General features: G+C 41.7%; 1 protein-coding gene across 1 annotated transcript; it reads left to right on the forward strand.

The window, feature by feature from the left end:
- Nucleotides 1-516: 516 nt before the first annotated feature.
- LOC308318776 (uncharacterized protein) lies at nucleotides 517-12,263 on the forward strand (the record flags this gene model as incomplete). Its single annotated transcript, XM_080768405.1, has 12 exons — nucleotides 517-541; nucleotides 4,747-4,875; nucleotides 4,959-5,068; nucleotides 5,198-5,312; nucleotides 5,503-5,619; nucleotides 5,723-5,782; nucleotides 6,284-6,354; nucleotides 6,856-7,047; nucleotides 7,292-7,382; nucleotides 7,489-7,630; nucleotides 8,218-8,401; nucleotides 12,255-12,263. 12 exons carry the CDS (start codon nucleotides 517-519, stop codon nucleotides 12,261-12,263), a joined length of 1,245 nt encoding a protein of 414 aa, XP_080624531.1.
- Between the last annotated feature and the right edge of the window lie 4,549 nt (nucleotides 12,264-16,812).

A 16,812-nucleotide genomic window follows, 5' to 3' on the forward strand; every position in this document is an offset into this window, starting at 1 on the left:
ATCAATGATGCAACCTTTTGCACTAGGACACAGGATTGACATAAATTTGGTCCCTTAAATTTCAGAAAGACATTTTGTTTACCTTCTTCTGTTTAATACTTGACAATAAAGTCTCAAACATTTGCCAAGCACTCACCTGCCTTTCCATAGTAGCATTGACGTTCAAAACAACAGCCTATGTCACCACATTCTTGTAAAGTGATGTCACGATATCCACAGGGGACCCTCTGTGCGACTTCTACAACACAGCTTTGGACAGGTGTGGTCGGTATTAAGCCGGGATGTCGTGGTTTCTGTGACCCTGGTACTTCTTTTACAGGCATCTTGTCGATTGTAGATATAGGTTTAGTGACAGGCTTTGGCTTGTAGATGCTCTGGCCAGTTTGAGGTATCTGGCCAGTTAGAGCCTGAGTAGTCTGAGGTTGCCACCATTCACTTTGAGCTTCGATTAAGGTCGCAAGCAAGCAGCCTAGCAGGGCGAGTGCCACCAAACAGGTGGCACATGAATGTTTCACCATGACCTCACAGCAAGTTGACCAGAGTATCCCACAAGTTGAGTGAGGCAGTTCACTTTTATAGGTTGTTAAACATTATGTATAAAAAAGCTCCACCTCCAGGATTACATTTGGCCATTAAAATCTCTCCATCATTGTAATAGCCAGTACATTTATTCAGGGGAGTGGCCTCTAATGTTTTATAAATGTTTGTTTTAGACAACTTGGCAAGCCTTTTTGAAACATGCAGAACAGTTCCATGGGTGGAACAAGGGCAAGGCAAATCCTCATCCCATCAGATAGATTAGTTCACTGGAGGTGGGTGATGGTTTGACATGAAAACATCTATTGACAAATCCAATTTGGGGGTCACAAAGAGCTTTACCCAGGATATTGTGACCTTAAAGCTATTTGACAACAAATGTTTATTTTGTTATTGCACAATGTGCCTGACTCTTCTGAAAGTTAAAAGCTTGCATTTCTTTTCAACCTGTAACTACAGTGAAAGGTTCAGTTGACACTTAAACGCCCTGTAGACGTGTAAGGAGGCCTTTGGCCTTGTCACATGCATGACATTACTGAGTAAAGTGACAATTTGACAAATGTCAAATTTCACCTTGTATTATTGTGTTACCTTCACTTATATAATCATGTGGACGTGGTTGCCTACATATACAGCTCCTCATTCCCTTATTCTTATCAACAAATACTGGCTATAAGCTATAATTGTTTTCTAACCCTAATTATGAAATCTTTTAGCAAATTTCAAAATATGCAAATGATAATGCCTATAATTTGCCTATAATTTATATACCTATAATTTTAAATATGTTTAGCCTACTGTATATTCGTAATATGTTTTTATATGCACATTAGCCTCTACATAATAAATATATATTAGCCTATATAAAACTATGTCTAAATATATGTTTTGGGTACTTATTTTTTATATCTGACATTCAAAACAGCACAATTCACTCTGGCAAGTATAAGCCTACATGCTTTAAATACTTAAGTATTCAAAAGTGCAAATTTAGACTAAAGTAGGCCTCTACATTTGCATTGCTCTTTTAAAACTTGGACTTTAAAAAAAGAAATGCCCACAACTTCAAAAACAAACAAAACAAACAATCCTAGTGAAAATAGCAGACCAATGTTTGTCTTTGAAATGTGGAGTGAAAGTCATAAGTATGATATCCCACAAATACTCAAGTAAAGTACACTACTAAAGTAAATACTGTCCACCACTGGGACTACATTTCCCATAACCCCACGCGTGTCTGGCGTGAATCAGTGCGCCCGACAAGCAGCTGTCGCGTCGCTGCTTGTCTTGAAGAACACAAGCGCATTATAGTGTACACAGAGTACAGTAACACTACAGTAGCCTACTACAGCCTCAGAGTGCAAGATAATATAGATATAACGTGAAGAGCAGAGATGTCCCTTTCAACCACGCACGCTGATACGAAAAGCCTGAGAAGAAGACAGGCTACCGAAGGTGACGTTAAATTGATATGTGGTAATACAAAGCAAAACTTTAAATACATGTACGCACGAGATTGTCCATATGGCGAGTAGTAGACGTAGTAGGAAATTATATTAAGCATAGGCCTATGCATTATTCTTCCGATATCACTAGCATAAATTCAACATATGGTAATATAACTTAAGTTATATTTATATGACGAAGCGGCGCCATTATATTATGTCTGCGACTTATGTGTGTCTGTGCGTGAGTGAGAGTTCCCAATGCTTGTTTTCTCTTAAATTCATCATAAAAGAGACATGGACAAATAGAGCGGCCTAATATGCAACATGTTTCAGTAGACAGTTTTTCAGTTGCATAAGCATGTTGCAACTACCATCACACTGTAGCCTATATGCCTATAATAATAATAATAATAATAATTATTATTATTATTCTATTGTCTCCCAATGACCATGACATTTTATCATAGGCCTATTAAAAAAAAAATATATATATACATACACACACACACACACACACACACACACACACACACACACACACACACACCGTAATAGCGATTTAATTGGATAAACAAAAGATATGACAAATAACTACAAAACCCTGCAGGCCATAATGGTCTACTTAATATTATACTTTCTAAACTTCAAACTTTAAAAAAAATCATTTTTGCCCTAAAAAGCATGCCAGGTTGAAAGTGGTTAAAGGAGATAATTGTAAGGAGATAATTATATAAATAAAACTAAAACTATATACAGATTAATGTAAACGATTATGTAAAATAATTACTATTAGTTCAGATAGGCTTCATCAATCGTGACAGGCCTATGGCCAATACCATGTAACTGTTTAAAATGATCTGTTGTCTATTTGTTTGTCTGCTTTTAGTGTTCTTTTTGTTCAAATTTTAAACTTAATAAACATTGAGTCGTAAAATAATCAAATTATCTGTTCTATGCCTCTACTGTAGTAATCACCTTTTTGTTGACAAACTGATAAATTGGTAATTTCCAGCAGTCTGTTTTTGTGTAGTTTGTTTCACGTATCACAACTTCACGATGCATCCTTGTCCATATAAAGGACCATAGATTAGATATATTGACATGGCAGATTCCCATCAGAATGAGCAGAATCAGCATATAAACCAAATCTTCGATTTGTGACTCAGGCCAATGTTGCTGCAAATCACATACAATTAGCCCTTCACTAAGTCCCTCCCCAACCCATCCTTGTCCAATAGGCACGTTGGCAGTGAAGAAAGCTTGACCTGCATAGCAACCGTTGCTAAACTATTTGGATTGGCATTGGACAATCGCTTTTTGGGGTGGGATTTAGTGAAGGGCTAATTGCCACCACCAGTGACTGACAAACATTTAAAGTTTCAGATCCAGCTGAAAGTTCAAACAGAAAGAGGAATTGGAACCCAATAGGCTCCAACTGGGCCCAGTTCTGAATCTGAACCCTCAAAAAGGGAAGCAGCTGCTTCCCTTTTTTGCTGTCATGCTTTTGACCTCTTTGTCTTGAACATGTGGTCAGTAATTAGGAGCAGCAGCACCTCACATTCTAGAGATATATAATTATATATCAAGCAAAGGACCGAGATGGCAGGCTGGTGAATGAGGCAGGTTGTTACATGGACAATTTATAGGTTAATTGAGGCTAAACAAAGGCCTACTTTGTTCTGAAGCTGTAAACGTATCACCGCTGTCAGGCAGAAATCAGCTAACTCCAAAACGTTCATTTTCCAGGAAATGAAGAAAACCTTATATTTTTTTAAATACAAACCAATACTGCCTCATCAAAGTTGGTATTGTGACTTTATATAATTGTCAGATACTTGCATGAGGCGGAGAGGGGTGGAGTTAGCTCCTTCAGCACACAGGTCCAATGGAGTTAGCTAGTTTTGTCAGAAGCACTTTTTTAATACTTTTCATTGGTTCAACACACAGACACAGTAAAGAGTGTTCAATAGCATTGATTTATTGGGGGAGGGTACGCCAATATGATGGCTGTATAAAAATGTAAGATTTAAAGATGGAGTGCCGTGATTTTTAACCACCCTAAAACATGATCATCAGGTCTTATTTTAAAAAAAGGAGGTATTCTTTTTTTTTTTCAAAAAAGTGTACAGTATTAGTTAAAATGTTGTTTTTATGTGGGCCAGTATGCCTGGTTTGCCTGGTGGGTGGTGATCCAACTGAAGCTGCACCCATAGCTGTAGTTGTATGATAAAGGGGGAGGGGTTAGGGGAGGGGCTGATAGTGTGATGACAGTATATTACTGTTTATTTCATTGGCCCGTTTGACTGTCAAGGGTTCAGCCTCCAGGAAGAAACCCTAAATACAAAGTTAATACACCATTGCACATAAAGACGACTCCAGGGTGTCTAATGAAGTACTGTCACCTCATAGACACACGAAAAACTGGAAAAATACAAAAAAAATTGCACTTTAACATTTAGTTATTGCCCATGGCATGTCCAGTCCATCTGGCCTAGGAGTTGAACAGGAGATGCGCCTAACCTCCCGGGCAGCAGGCACCCACTGTTCAATTGTGTAATATTTATTTGACTCTTTGAGGTACAGTTTTCAGCACATTAAATACTGTTGTTTTATGATAAATCAATGTTAAACTATACCATGTCACCCAAATGTCTACGCCAAGCCAATGGATGGATGCCTTTTATGATGTCCCATAACATCCCATAATAAGACATAATAAGAGTCGGTTACATTTGATTACAACTGTGTTCTCCTGTTGCAGATTCCCTAGTGGAGCAGGACTCCCAGGGAGCTTCCCAACAACCCGATTTACTCGACACGTGGAACACATCACCACATCCGTCCCTCCGTCCAGGACTCTGCACAACTAAATGCCTGTCCACACACACATGTGAGCTCTACTCTCAAGGGAAATACCATTTCACAATAATATGGCATTTCATCCTATACTGTTGACACTGTGTGTCACATCAGGTCACAGCCACCCTGTTTGTGATGACAGTTGCCGGGAAGAAATCCTGTGCAAGACCACTATCAGAGCAGAGAATGAAGTGGAAGCCAATAAATTAGTCAACAACTATAGGGTGAGGGCAAAGGAGAAGGATTTCCATACATTTTCAGTTGTTAAAAATGCATGCATTGACTTCAATTGTGTGTGTGTGTGTGTGTGTGTGTGTGTGTGTGTGTGTGTGTGTGTGTGTGTGTGATGCCAGTTTGGTTTCAGAAAATGGAAGAGCCATGTGACGGAGCGTCCGCTTGAAGAGCGCTCTGATGTCGTTAAAGAGCTCTACTTTGAACTTACCATCATTAAACCACACATAGATGCAGGTTCGGAGTAGCTTATTTGATTGTTTTGTGAGGTTTCATGCCACTGCCAAGTGATACAGACGGATGGCATTGATATATCTGTAACTAAGTACATAGTACCGTATGACTGTATCAGTAATTAATCGCTTATATGGATGTTTTCACTATGCTGGCCTGATCATGTGTCTTACTTTTCTTGTTCTGCTATCAGGTCATCTAATCACATTTGGAAACGTAGCGTATGTGTTCATGTTTGGGTGGTGGATGTTTCTGGCATACCTTGTGGTCAGCATACTAATGTTCATCACTGTCCTTGGAGCAACGTATGGTATGTATATGACCATGGCTTCATTATCACTACATATGATCACTAACTAATCTCACCGGATAACCGTCATGTGCACCTTTTTGTTTTTCCCTTCTTTTTGCAGGTAAGCTTTGCTGGCAGTTAGCGTGGTACTTCCTGTGGCCTTTCGGCAAGTCAATACTTGGTACCGTTTGCGTGTAGCTGGAGTCTGTGTTATTCCCCCTGTCTCTTCCAATAGATAGTTGCAGTCCCGCCCCCTTTAAGCCTCGGACAAAGCCAACTCGGCTCCTGAAAAACCATGACAATAAGCAAAGATTTTTGGGCCGAACAAATAATTAGAAAGAAGGAAAAAAGGTCAGAGTGCAACCCTTTTTCTTTTCTCTTTATTCGTTGTCATGATTTGTCATCAAATCCTATCGTTTCAGCACTAGCCAGCCTATACATAGAACAACACATTTGACAAGTTTTATGTAGATGGGCTGTGATTTTCCAGCAGAAGCTGTTGCCACCCATAACACATTCCGAAGTATCTTTTTATTTCCAATGAAAGGATTTACATCAAATATCAGCCAAGTTCAATATTAAAGTTGTTTTTTTAATTACTCTATCCTTACTCCAGGTAGGAAATGCAGTGAGGTGCTGTGAGAATTCCCCTCACTGTGAGTGCACTTTAAATGGGGTGGAGGAAGCCGTACCCATCCTGCTGATGCAACAGTCCGGGAACTGCCGGGAGGATCTCCAAGGAAACCCTACTGGGTATGTGTGCTATCACTGTGTCTCACTCATATTGGATCACAGCTCTTTATACAGAAACTAGAGAGCCTATGAAATGTATGGAAAGAAAGACGGTTTATGTTCAGACTGGAAGCCCAAATCCGATTTTTAGCCAATCCAGATTGGAATCACATTGTTTTTATTAGAATCAGAATCTCAACAGCCTGTGATGTCTATGTACTTTTAATGCTTGTTTAGTTTTAACAAACATTACCAGGCACCCCTCACTTCACACAAGTGTGATTTTGTTTTGAAGGGCAGAAGGCCAAACTGAGGGGCAACGGCAGCCATGGCCTTCATGGCCTCCATAAAATGCCTGCCCTAGTGGACAGTCAATCCTAAAGATCAGATTTGAGAAACAAATTGGATTTGCCTAGTGTCTGAACAAAGCCTTTGTGACACAGCAACAGACTAAACCAGACATGGAAATCAAGTTCAGCACATGATCATTTAATGAAGTAGTGTCCCCTTCATGTTGTGTAGCATCGTTTGACCACATATGTATGGCTGCTGCTGGGTTATCCTCTTCTGGTCGTGGTTCATGCCCTGGCTTGCTTCCTCTCTTGGATACTGGTCTTCACTATCCCTGTGGCAAAGATGAACGCACGTACCCTGGGGACCATTCTCCTCATGGCACCTGAAGACATCTCTGTCTCCACATGCTCACGGGTGAAGGTAAGACATAGTGATCCAGTTACAGTACAAAAACACCCTGACGCTGGTTGATATTGGCTTATTGAAACTAGATTTTTGCACTCTTAAAGTACCATACTGGTGGTTTGGAAAATACCATAAAAAATACGTAAAAATACGTAAATCAAAAAATGTAACCATTCATGGAATTTGTTTTGTAGAAAATATAGCTAAGCTGTGAATATATGCTTCAGGTTCACTAACTATGTTATTTATATTTTCTTAGCGTGACACCAGAGCACTCCTATGCTGTTACCATGCAATAAACTGGTACTACTACAAATATACAGTTGATGGGATCAATGTCTTTGCTGTGAGTATCCTTTACCTAAAGATGACCTGAAGGAATCTGTGTGTGTGTGTGTGTGTGTGTGTGTGTGTGTGTGGCATAAAACCAGTTAAAATCTTTGACTCTCATCTCAGATCTCCTCCCTCTGGTAATAGTTGCTCTGGTGATTGGATACATCGACAAAGACAATAAGTATGCCAGCTCAGAAGTCAAGTTTGGCATAGCAGTCTGTTCCACAATACCTTTGTCCTATTACATTGGTATGGGAATTGCAAGGTATGTGCTCTTTCTTGGGATAAAAGCACACAAGGATTAAAGAAGGGTGCAACAGTTAGTCAAACGTATTTTAATTGATTATTTAACATTTTAAATGGAATACATTTTATAAAATACTTGATGGGAGTGGTCAAACTATCAAAAACCTTAAAAAATACCAAAAATAGCAGACAGATGAGAGTTTAAGATCTGCAATGTTCTGTATTTTCCGTGACTCCGTTCTACGACTAAGTAGAAATGTGTTAGTCATGTTCATGTTATTTTGTTGAACTGTGATTAAAAGAAACTGCTCTCAATTATTTGATTCATTGATTAATCTAATCTGATTAGAAAACCCTAGATTCAAGACAGAGCACCTCTGAGAATCATTCACTCTACCGTGTTTGGAGAGTTTAGAATATCTATAACTTCAAATTGAAATTTAAAAATGAACAGATCACAATTGTTCGATTTGACATATCGTATTACTTGTGTGTGTGCCGTCAAAATTGTGGGAAGAGTAGCTTTTGGGATATATCCATAATAATAAAACAATATATATATAAAGTCACCGAACAATAAGTTATCCTGTTCTGTCTCCCTTGCAGTATCTCAGCCCAGAGTAACTTTGCGGTGGGAGCAGTGGTAAACGCTTCCTTCGGCTCTATCACAGAGTTGACCTTCTACATCACAGCCCTGATCAGAGGTCATCGGACAGACAATCCCTGTCTACAAGAGATGGTTAAGGCAGCACTGACTGGCACACTACTTGGATGCATCCTTTTCATCCCTGTAAGTCCCTGTACAACACAATGGAAACATAGGGCTTGCCACTTTCAACATAAAAATTAAAGTTTTAAAGTTCAATATGGTGTGAACACATCATTGGGTCATCAAACAGATTACAACGGTGCCTTTTTTTTTTACTATTTTGGAGAAAAAAAATTGAATAGTTAAAATAGCCAATCTTCAAGCTCACAACGTGTCGATGTAGATTGGCTATTTTAACTATTCATAATGTTTTTCAAAGTAATGTTTGCAAAGTAGTTTAGGGATAAGGGTTTTAGCATGGACGAAAATAGAGCCCCATGAGTCCTGAACCCTTTGGTTTGGTGACCCTTTGACCTCAAGTGCCACCATCAGGCAAAACTTTGTAATAAGCAAAGTTGGGAGATTTCTAGGCCTTGGCCATGACTAGGTCTGCTCTGCACTCTTGTTCGTATAGTTAGTTGAGATTATTGCGCCTGCAGGTCGCATTTACTATGAAAACGTCCATTTCCCATCATTCACATAGAATGTCTCGTGACATCATCAGGGATGGGGATCCCTGATGTCATAGTAAATGCTTCATGCTGTCGCAATTAAGCCCATATAGGGACATCCCTGATGTCATCAATATTGGCCAGCAACTCTAGCTGACCTCAAACCCTTAGATCTCCATATATGGATGGATATATTTCAGAACCTGTTCTGACATTCCATATGTTGATCCTTCCCCAATCCCCATCCATCCTTGCTCTTCGATGTCTCCCTTTTGACTCATACCTGCAAACTCTAGACGGGCCTGCTCCAAAGTTATTAGTGCAGCCACGCCCGACAGCCAACGAGTTCTCAACAGGCCGGAAAATGTAGGCCCTCATCAAACCCTTTACACTCAAGAGAATGTCCCCACTACCACCCTTACAGTTCGTTTTAACAGTGGGCGAGCATCGGCCGACACATCGCCGAATCGCCAGTCATCGCCCCAAAAGATGAATTATTTGTATATTTTCGGGCGACGTTGCCTCGCCCACTTTTCGAACCATCGCCCATTCACCTGCTATCGCCGGTAGTCGCCGGGTCCCATAGACAAATAATGCACTTCCGGAAAATTCGTCTGGCTGTCGCCCGCTGTTAAAACGTACTGTTAGATCTCCATTTAGGGAGCTGACCTGTTCTGACATTCCATTTGTTGATCTGACCTCATCAAAACCTGTACACTCAACACATGCTCCTTATATGGCCAATACAGAATTCATTCCATGTTAATCTGACCCCACCATGCCAACATGGGTTTGACATGGGTTTAGCTTCATATATGTGGTCAGCATATATGGATATATTCTCAACTGATGCATGCACGCAACGTCGCCCTTTAGGGCGTCTTATGGTTATAGGCCTATTTAAAACTAAAAACGAGGTGTGACTTGTTTTTAAACTGAAACAAATAAACAAAACAGACTATGAAACCAACTGAAACAATGTTATGTATTTACAAAGCAAACTAAAATAAAATATACCAAAATTGTCTTTAGTTTTTATCCATCCATCCATACACCCACCCACCCATCCATTTATTGAGACTGGAATACATTACTGTGAGTTTGTATTGTAATAATCTGAATTCATTGCATTTGACAAATTGTCCCAAATTATAATACAAAATCACACCCGTGTGACGTGAGGGGCGCTTCACCGACTCTTATCATCTTACATCATTGCGATATATATATATATATATATATATATATATATATATATATATATAGCGCGATATATATCATATTGTCGAGTTTCTCAGTGACAGACAAAACAAACATTAAACTCTGTTCATTGTTAATAATATCCTGCAGCATAAGGAGCAAAAATAATGAATATATGTAGCAGCAGTAACGTAACCAACATGATTCAGAGCTCATTAGTTCTGAGCCTGAAAAATGCATTTGCGTTTAGCAGAGCATAGCTTTCATCAGCTGCAGAAGACCACCAGCCCAAAGCTTGTAGAGTGTAGCATTTTGAACTTTGGTGCTGCTGTGGTAGCTGCGCCGATCCTAAAGAGTGTGACGTGTAGAGATTAGGAGGCAGCCCACAGCCTTGACACAGAATAAGCAGCTTTTGCAGGACCGGCCATGGCTTCCCGGAATCCATCATGAATAGGGGCTCCTGACATTGCGGATGGACAGCATGGCAGAAAACGAGGCATGGAAGAGAAAGGACAGAGACCAGTGTTAGTTGCTGTCACAGATATACCTTAATGAAATTAGTTGTTTTGAGATTTATGGTGGGCATCCAAGCAAAAGTGGAAATATCATGCATAGGATTCACCACATAGAAGTAAAAAAAAAAAAAACTATTATAGGATTGCCAGTAGATTACTCACTGAAGGATCTGGAGTAAAGCTGAACTAATGCCTTTGAGATTTAAAACAATTAACTAAAAGCACTACTATGATAGGATACACAGAAAGCAACTTGGAAAGATGAATAGGACCCTGCAGAGTCATAGGTTTTAAGACGATTTGGCAAACATACTGTAACCTCATGAGCTTGCAGCTGCAATTAAGAGAAACCATCAGCATGGCCTCTGAGCTAGAACATGAAATTAAACAGGACAAGCATCTCTACGTTGACGAACCTGGAATTAGAACAGCTCTTAGAATGAAATAATCCATAACACAGGTCCAATAGTTATACCACTGAGTAACGTGTCGATAGATGGAACAGAGGAGCGTCCTTATTGATGGGTGATGCAGATTCCTTCATTATGACTGATCCGTTTCCCATTCCAGGTTTTATCCGACTAAAAGCATGCCACCGCTGCTTATAAGGTATCTCAAATAACACGGAAGACTTACATCTGCCGGCAAGTATTAAATTCAGCCATTTATCTGCAACTCATCTCCCTTCGTACTCTTCCCCCAAGACCGTAGAAGGAGCTGCGTTCATGTCAACATATCAAGGATACAGATGTTTCAACCGAAACACTACTTAAGCGGCTGAGCGACTGCATGTGAATAGAATTAATAGAACAAATGCAGCCTAGGTGAAGATGCAGATTGATTAACTGATGACCTGCCTCATGGTTTCAGTAGCAGCAGATCCACGTATACCACCAATGTGAGCCTATCGATAATGGCTGCAGCTGCGATGAAGACTGTATGCGGCAACCCACAGGGAGGACCTTCCCGGCATCCAAGGTTCATCTCATCAGTATAAAGGGCTGTCGCTCAGGAAATGGAAACAGAAGCAGTATGAGAACAGGCTATGATCGCTTTAAAATTACATGGATATAGCTAAAGTTGACGTTAAAGCAAGTTAGCTTCAGTCACAGTGTAGTATCATCTAAGCCGTAACGCTGATAGAATTCAAATCAATCATTTAGCAGCAGTGTTAGCAACGCAGTAACGCCATATCTCTTTTCCTGGGCTGAGCATAGGAAAAACACCACGCCTCTGTTCCTGGGCTAAGCATAGCAGAAATGTTAGCAATGAGCCAATTCCTGTCTTTAAAGAGAGACTGTACGTTTTATTTAATGTTAAACACTTCCCTGGCACACCATATGTACTTACCTGTAAAACAGACCCATAGAGTAAGACAGAGTTACGAAAACTCCGTTCACTTCATGGGGCCAGTTCAATGGCGCGGCTCTTCTTCTACAAATGGGTAGAAGGACAGAAGTAGGCAGAAATGCATGGACCCAGGCAACAGTCCAGCTTTAGTATTCTTAAATCCCTTATTTTAGACGACAAACACATTACAGAGACTTTAGTCGTCACTGAATAATACTTTTAAAACATTTGTCATGTTGCACACATGCCTAAATAGCTCTTATTTGCACCGCCCTTGTTGAAAACAATGTATTCAAACTCCACTTGTCCGCCTTTCAGGCTGCATGAACAGTGCTTGGTTTCTGCCCGCTTATCGTAACTCTTCTAGTATTAGATGGCTCTGCTGTAACCCATGCCGCCATTTCTCCAAGCATAGGCATAGGCATCGAGTCGGGGGTGCTTGAGGCCTGAAGCACCCACTGACACAATGGGCGCGTTCGGAAATAGCGCACTGAGCACACTGTGCAATGCAAACAAATAGACGAGTGCGCTCCCGCACTGGGGGCGGGTCGGGGGCACCCACTACCGTTCTAAGAACTTACGCGCCCGAATAGGCCTATATCCCGTGCGTCCGTACCATAGACTGTTTCTCCATTCATGAGCATGAGCACATTCTAACCATCGTGAGTACTGCATCTGATTCATTGAAAAGGAGGACCCCAATGTAAGCGAGCCAAAGTGCTTTCTGGGCATTTTTTAATCCTCTAGCTGCAGACCGCTTACATTGAACTGTACTTGACAACTGGTAATAGTTGCAACACATATTCCAGATCATTAATTTCCCTATTAATTAGCCTCCTAAATACCTCATAATAGGACTACCAATCCTGCTACCCTAATAGACAGGGGTACATAAGCACATGGCCGTTTATCCCAACTCTTTCTCCGACCGAACCACACTTTTACCACACATCTCTATATGCAAAATAAATTCGGCACACTCCCAGAATTTACATAGGCAATTTTTTAGCCGTTCAAGTGTCTTATTTACTGTTTAAATATTACTTTTATGAAACACGCTGTTATTGCTCTACCTCAACAGCCTACGTCAAAATCGTCATGTTGGCGTCTACTACGCCAACTACGTTCACTTAATGGGGCCAGTCTTTCACAGTGACACACATGTTACATGAACCACGCGCCCGGGATGGTTTCTACCCCTCAATGTCGTATTTGCTGCGCCCTTCTAATGCTGCGCCACGCCTACTCTACACTCACTGCTTGCAGCAGCAGCACTCGCTGGGAGCTGGGTCTGCAGGCGCCCGTGTGTGTGCGTGCGTGCATGTGTGTGTGTGTGTGTGTGTGTGTGTGAATGAATAAGGCGCTTATATCGCTTTTGCTCAGTGGATGGGACATTTACATTAAAAGCTATCGGATGGACGCGTGGATAACGGCATGGTTGTGTGCACTCGGAGGGAAAGGTTCCATATAGCTTCCATGCTAGCTGCTTCAGACACAGGGGAGGGGAGGGAGATGGCCCGGCTCACGGGACTCCAGTGCGAAATAGCGCTTATGCAACAAATACCCTAAAAACACACACACCTCAACTCAATGTCATTGTGAATAACAATTTCGAGCGAAAAAATAATTTTTGGAAGGACACTTTCACCCAGTATGAAGCTAAATGTGGAAGCCCTGTGTGTCACACCAAAACGGGTGACCTATAGAATCCTGTAACGCCGTGCATTCTGTGCTTGCGTGCGCATTTCCCAAATCTCAGTGATTTATCCACACATCGCTGTGTGTGTGTGTGTGTGTGTGTGTGTGTGTGTGTGTGTGTGTGTGTGTGTGTCGCCCTCCAGCTGCAATTGCGAGTGTGCGCTGTGTGCAGGGCACACTACTGAGTTTAAAAACACAGCTGAAACAGTGTCCTGTAAGCCCATGTGGGCTGGGCGCCTTTGGTGCATGACACAAAAATAAAGAAATCTATCTATCTATCTATTCAGGCCCATTCAATTAATCTATCACTACATTAGTTGCCTGTTCAAAACTAAACTACACTTTATGAAATCATTGTTGCAGCCTACACACATATATTCAGGCCCATTCAGAACACATTTCCCAAATCTCAGTGATTTATCCACACATCGCTCTGTGTGTGTGTGGGCGTGTGTGTGTGTCGCGTCGCCCTCCAGCTGCAATTGCGAGTGTGCGCTGTGTGCAGGGCACACTACTGAGTTTAAAAACACAGCTGAAACATGAAGTGGAGTCTGTCAACTCCCGCATTTTCTTTCTTCCCATATTGCGCTGCAACGACACTGGGATGAGGCCCCCGGAGGGGGCCGAAATTCTAGTTAAAATAATTGTTGAGATTCCTGAATGTGCAAGCATCCACCTTATAGCCAGGTAAATCATTTACTTAAACAGCAGGATCAATTAGTTTATAGATAGTTAGCATGAATCAATTGGCATGATATTGATTCCTCCAGCCAAAAATAAAAAATAAATATCCAGCATGGCTCTGCCCAACACTAGATGCATGATACGGTCCAATTCACACTGAAATATCCCTTGGGACCCAGGTGGGCCTATGCAACCAAGAGCAACCTCACTGCTCCCTCAGTTGCTCTGGTCAACTCCATTTACTTCTGACTGATGCTGCATTGGACGTTTCATTCTGATCAGAGAACTGTGTTGCCATATTGGAAGAGACAAGCAGCCAGGTCCGTGAAAACAAGCCACAAAAACTATCTTGAATCATTATGAAAACAATCCAACAACGTCAAATAAGTTTATCATCATATTAAACTGAGGGTGCTTCAAATGCACCGTGGGTTTAAACAACGTTCACCCGGCAAGTGACTTTAATAAAACAAGCCCAAGATGCTTATAATGTGCAGACGTGGCAACATGCTTGACAGACGCGATGCGGGCATACTCAGAGTAATCTAGTAATAGTGGCGACAGTGTTGATTCCTGTGGCAACAGTGGAATGCGGAAGTGCTCGTTCTATCTCAATGTGATAGTTCCAGCCAAAGGAACAATGTTTGGAACTATACTTGAAGCGTGTCGCCACTCTCCTACTCTGCACTGTGGACAACTAGTCGCAGTGTATACTTTAATCCTGCTGCGGTGGTGGCTCAGGGGTAGAGTGCCTGGATGGGAACCGCAAGGTTGCCACTTCGAACCCGGGCTCCCCCAGAGTTACTGTCGAAGTGTCCTTGAACAAGACACTGAACCCCTAATTGCTCCCGATGTGCTAGTTGGTGCCTTGCATGGTTTCCGCTGCCATCGGTGTGTGAATAGGTGAATGTAATGCACAATCTATGTAAAGCGCCTTGGATAAAGGCGCTATATAAATGCACCATTTAAATCTATATTACGTCCACATATTGACTAGTAGCCTACTACTACGCAGCCAAGACAAGAATGCGCCCCAAGCGTGACCACTGTCAAAAAACGGATTATAAAACTTTGCCCTGGATGTGAAGAACGGCGGAAAGCAGAGCAGACGGCAGGTAAGCTGCTTCCTTGACTAGTGTTGTGAGCAGGACAGGACCCGACGTGAAATACATTGGCTAACAAATGCGATCTCGGTGTGATCGAGGCACAACGATAAAATGGCAACAGAAAAGAACATTTAAGCAGCAGCTTCAACTTGATCTAGGTTATTTCCGTCGGTGAACAAAAGCAGTGCACGTTCTTCCAAACAATTAGACTGCACTGACTTACCAGGATTGTATGAAAACAGTGAAAGCAACGTTTAGTGCATAATCGCCCAGACAGACGCCACTTGTAGCAGGGGCAAGACTGGTGGCATATAGCAGCAGTAGAATTGAGCACGCACTTGTATACAGCAGCGCACAGTATACAATAAGCATTAGCAAGTAAGCAAGCAGAATGAGCGCAAGTTGTATGACAGCAGCACGCTGATACAGCAGCAGTGGGCAAACAAGAAAGCAGAGGAATGCAAACCTCTGGTTCAAGTAGCCGGTATGAGAGATGGGGTGAGCTGTGATTGGCTGAGTGAATCATGTGGATGATGCTGTGGTGGCCCAATTAACGGCCGGCGCGCTGACTGAGGTTCCCTGACTGAACTTGCTCTGCGCATGTCTACGACAGGCGCAAATGCTCATATGTTTGTCACAATTATCTAGTTAACTTTCTAATACCGCCATTAGTGCCATTATGCCCATACACATTTTACACCCTCTTTGCTCTCCCGTGTGCACTGATACAGTTTAACTCCATACCAAAACATGCTGTGACATGTCTAAATAGCACATGACATTTGCTTTGTTTACCTCTTATGTACAGGTCGCAATCAGACAGAGGAGAAGCGTGTGTATAATTATCGTCACAGCCCGAAGGATAATTGAGAATGCATTCGGCATTTTGGCAGCGAGGTGGAGGATCCTGGGTAGGGCCCTTGAATGTACTCCAGAGAAGGCCGGACACATTGTGCATGCCTGTGTGGCTTTGCATAATTATCTGACCTGCACAGATGCGGCCAACACTCAGGCTTCAAGGTAATGTGGTGATGTAGCTATGAACCGTTATTTAAAACTGTGGTTCACAACCTTTTTCAGGCTGCCTGCGACCCGCAAAAATCATGCTATTTGAACTGGCAAGCAGTCCTGATAAGCATGAGTTGAGGCATGATATTTATGTTGACTCGTTTCCACAGATAAGGTCAGGGACCCAGTCACCCAAAATGTTAGAGGAGGACCTGTGATGTCATACTTTTAGTGTCCGTCCACAAACTTTGTCCTAAACAAACATTAAATTACGTCAAAATATTTGTCTCTTTCTGTAGGCCCTATCTTACCCTTAATAGCCGATCTACAAGCTCACAACGTGTCGATGCAGATTGGCTAGTTGAACTATTTAAAAAGGT

The sequence above is a fragment of the Protomyctophum bolini genome (assembly GCF_963924005.1).
Source record: "Protomyctophum bolini genome assembly, chromosome: 7".
Classification (NCBI taxonomy): Eukaryota; Metazoa; Chordata; class Actinopteri; order Myctophiformes; family Myctophidae; genus Protomyctophum; species Protomyctophum bolini.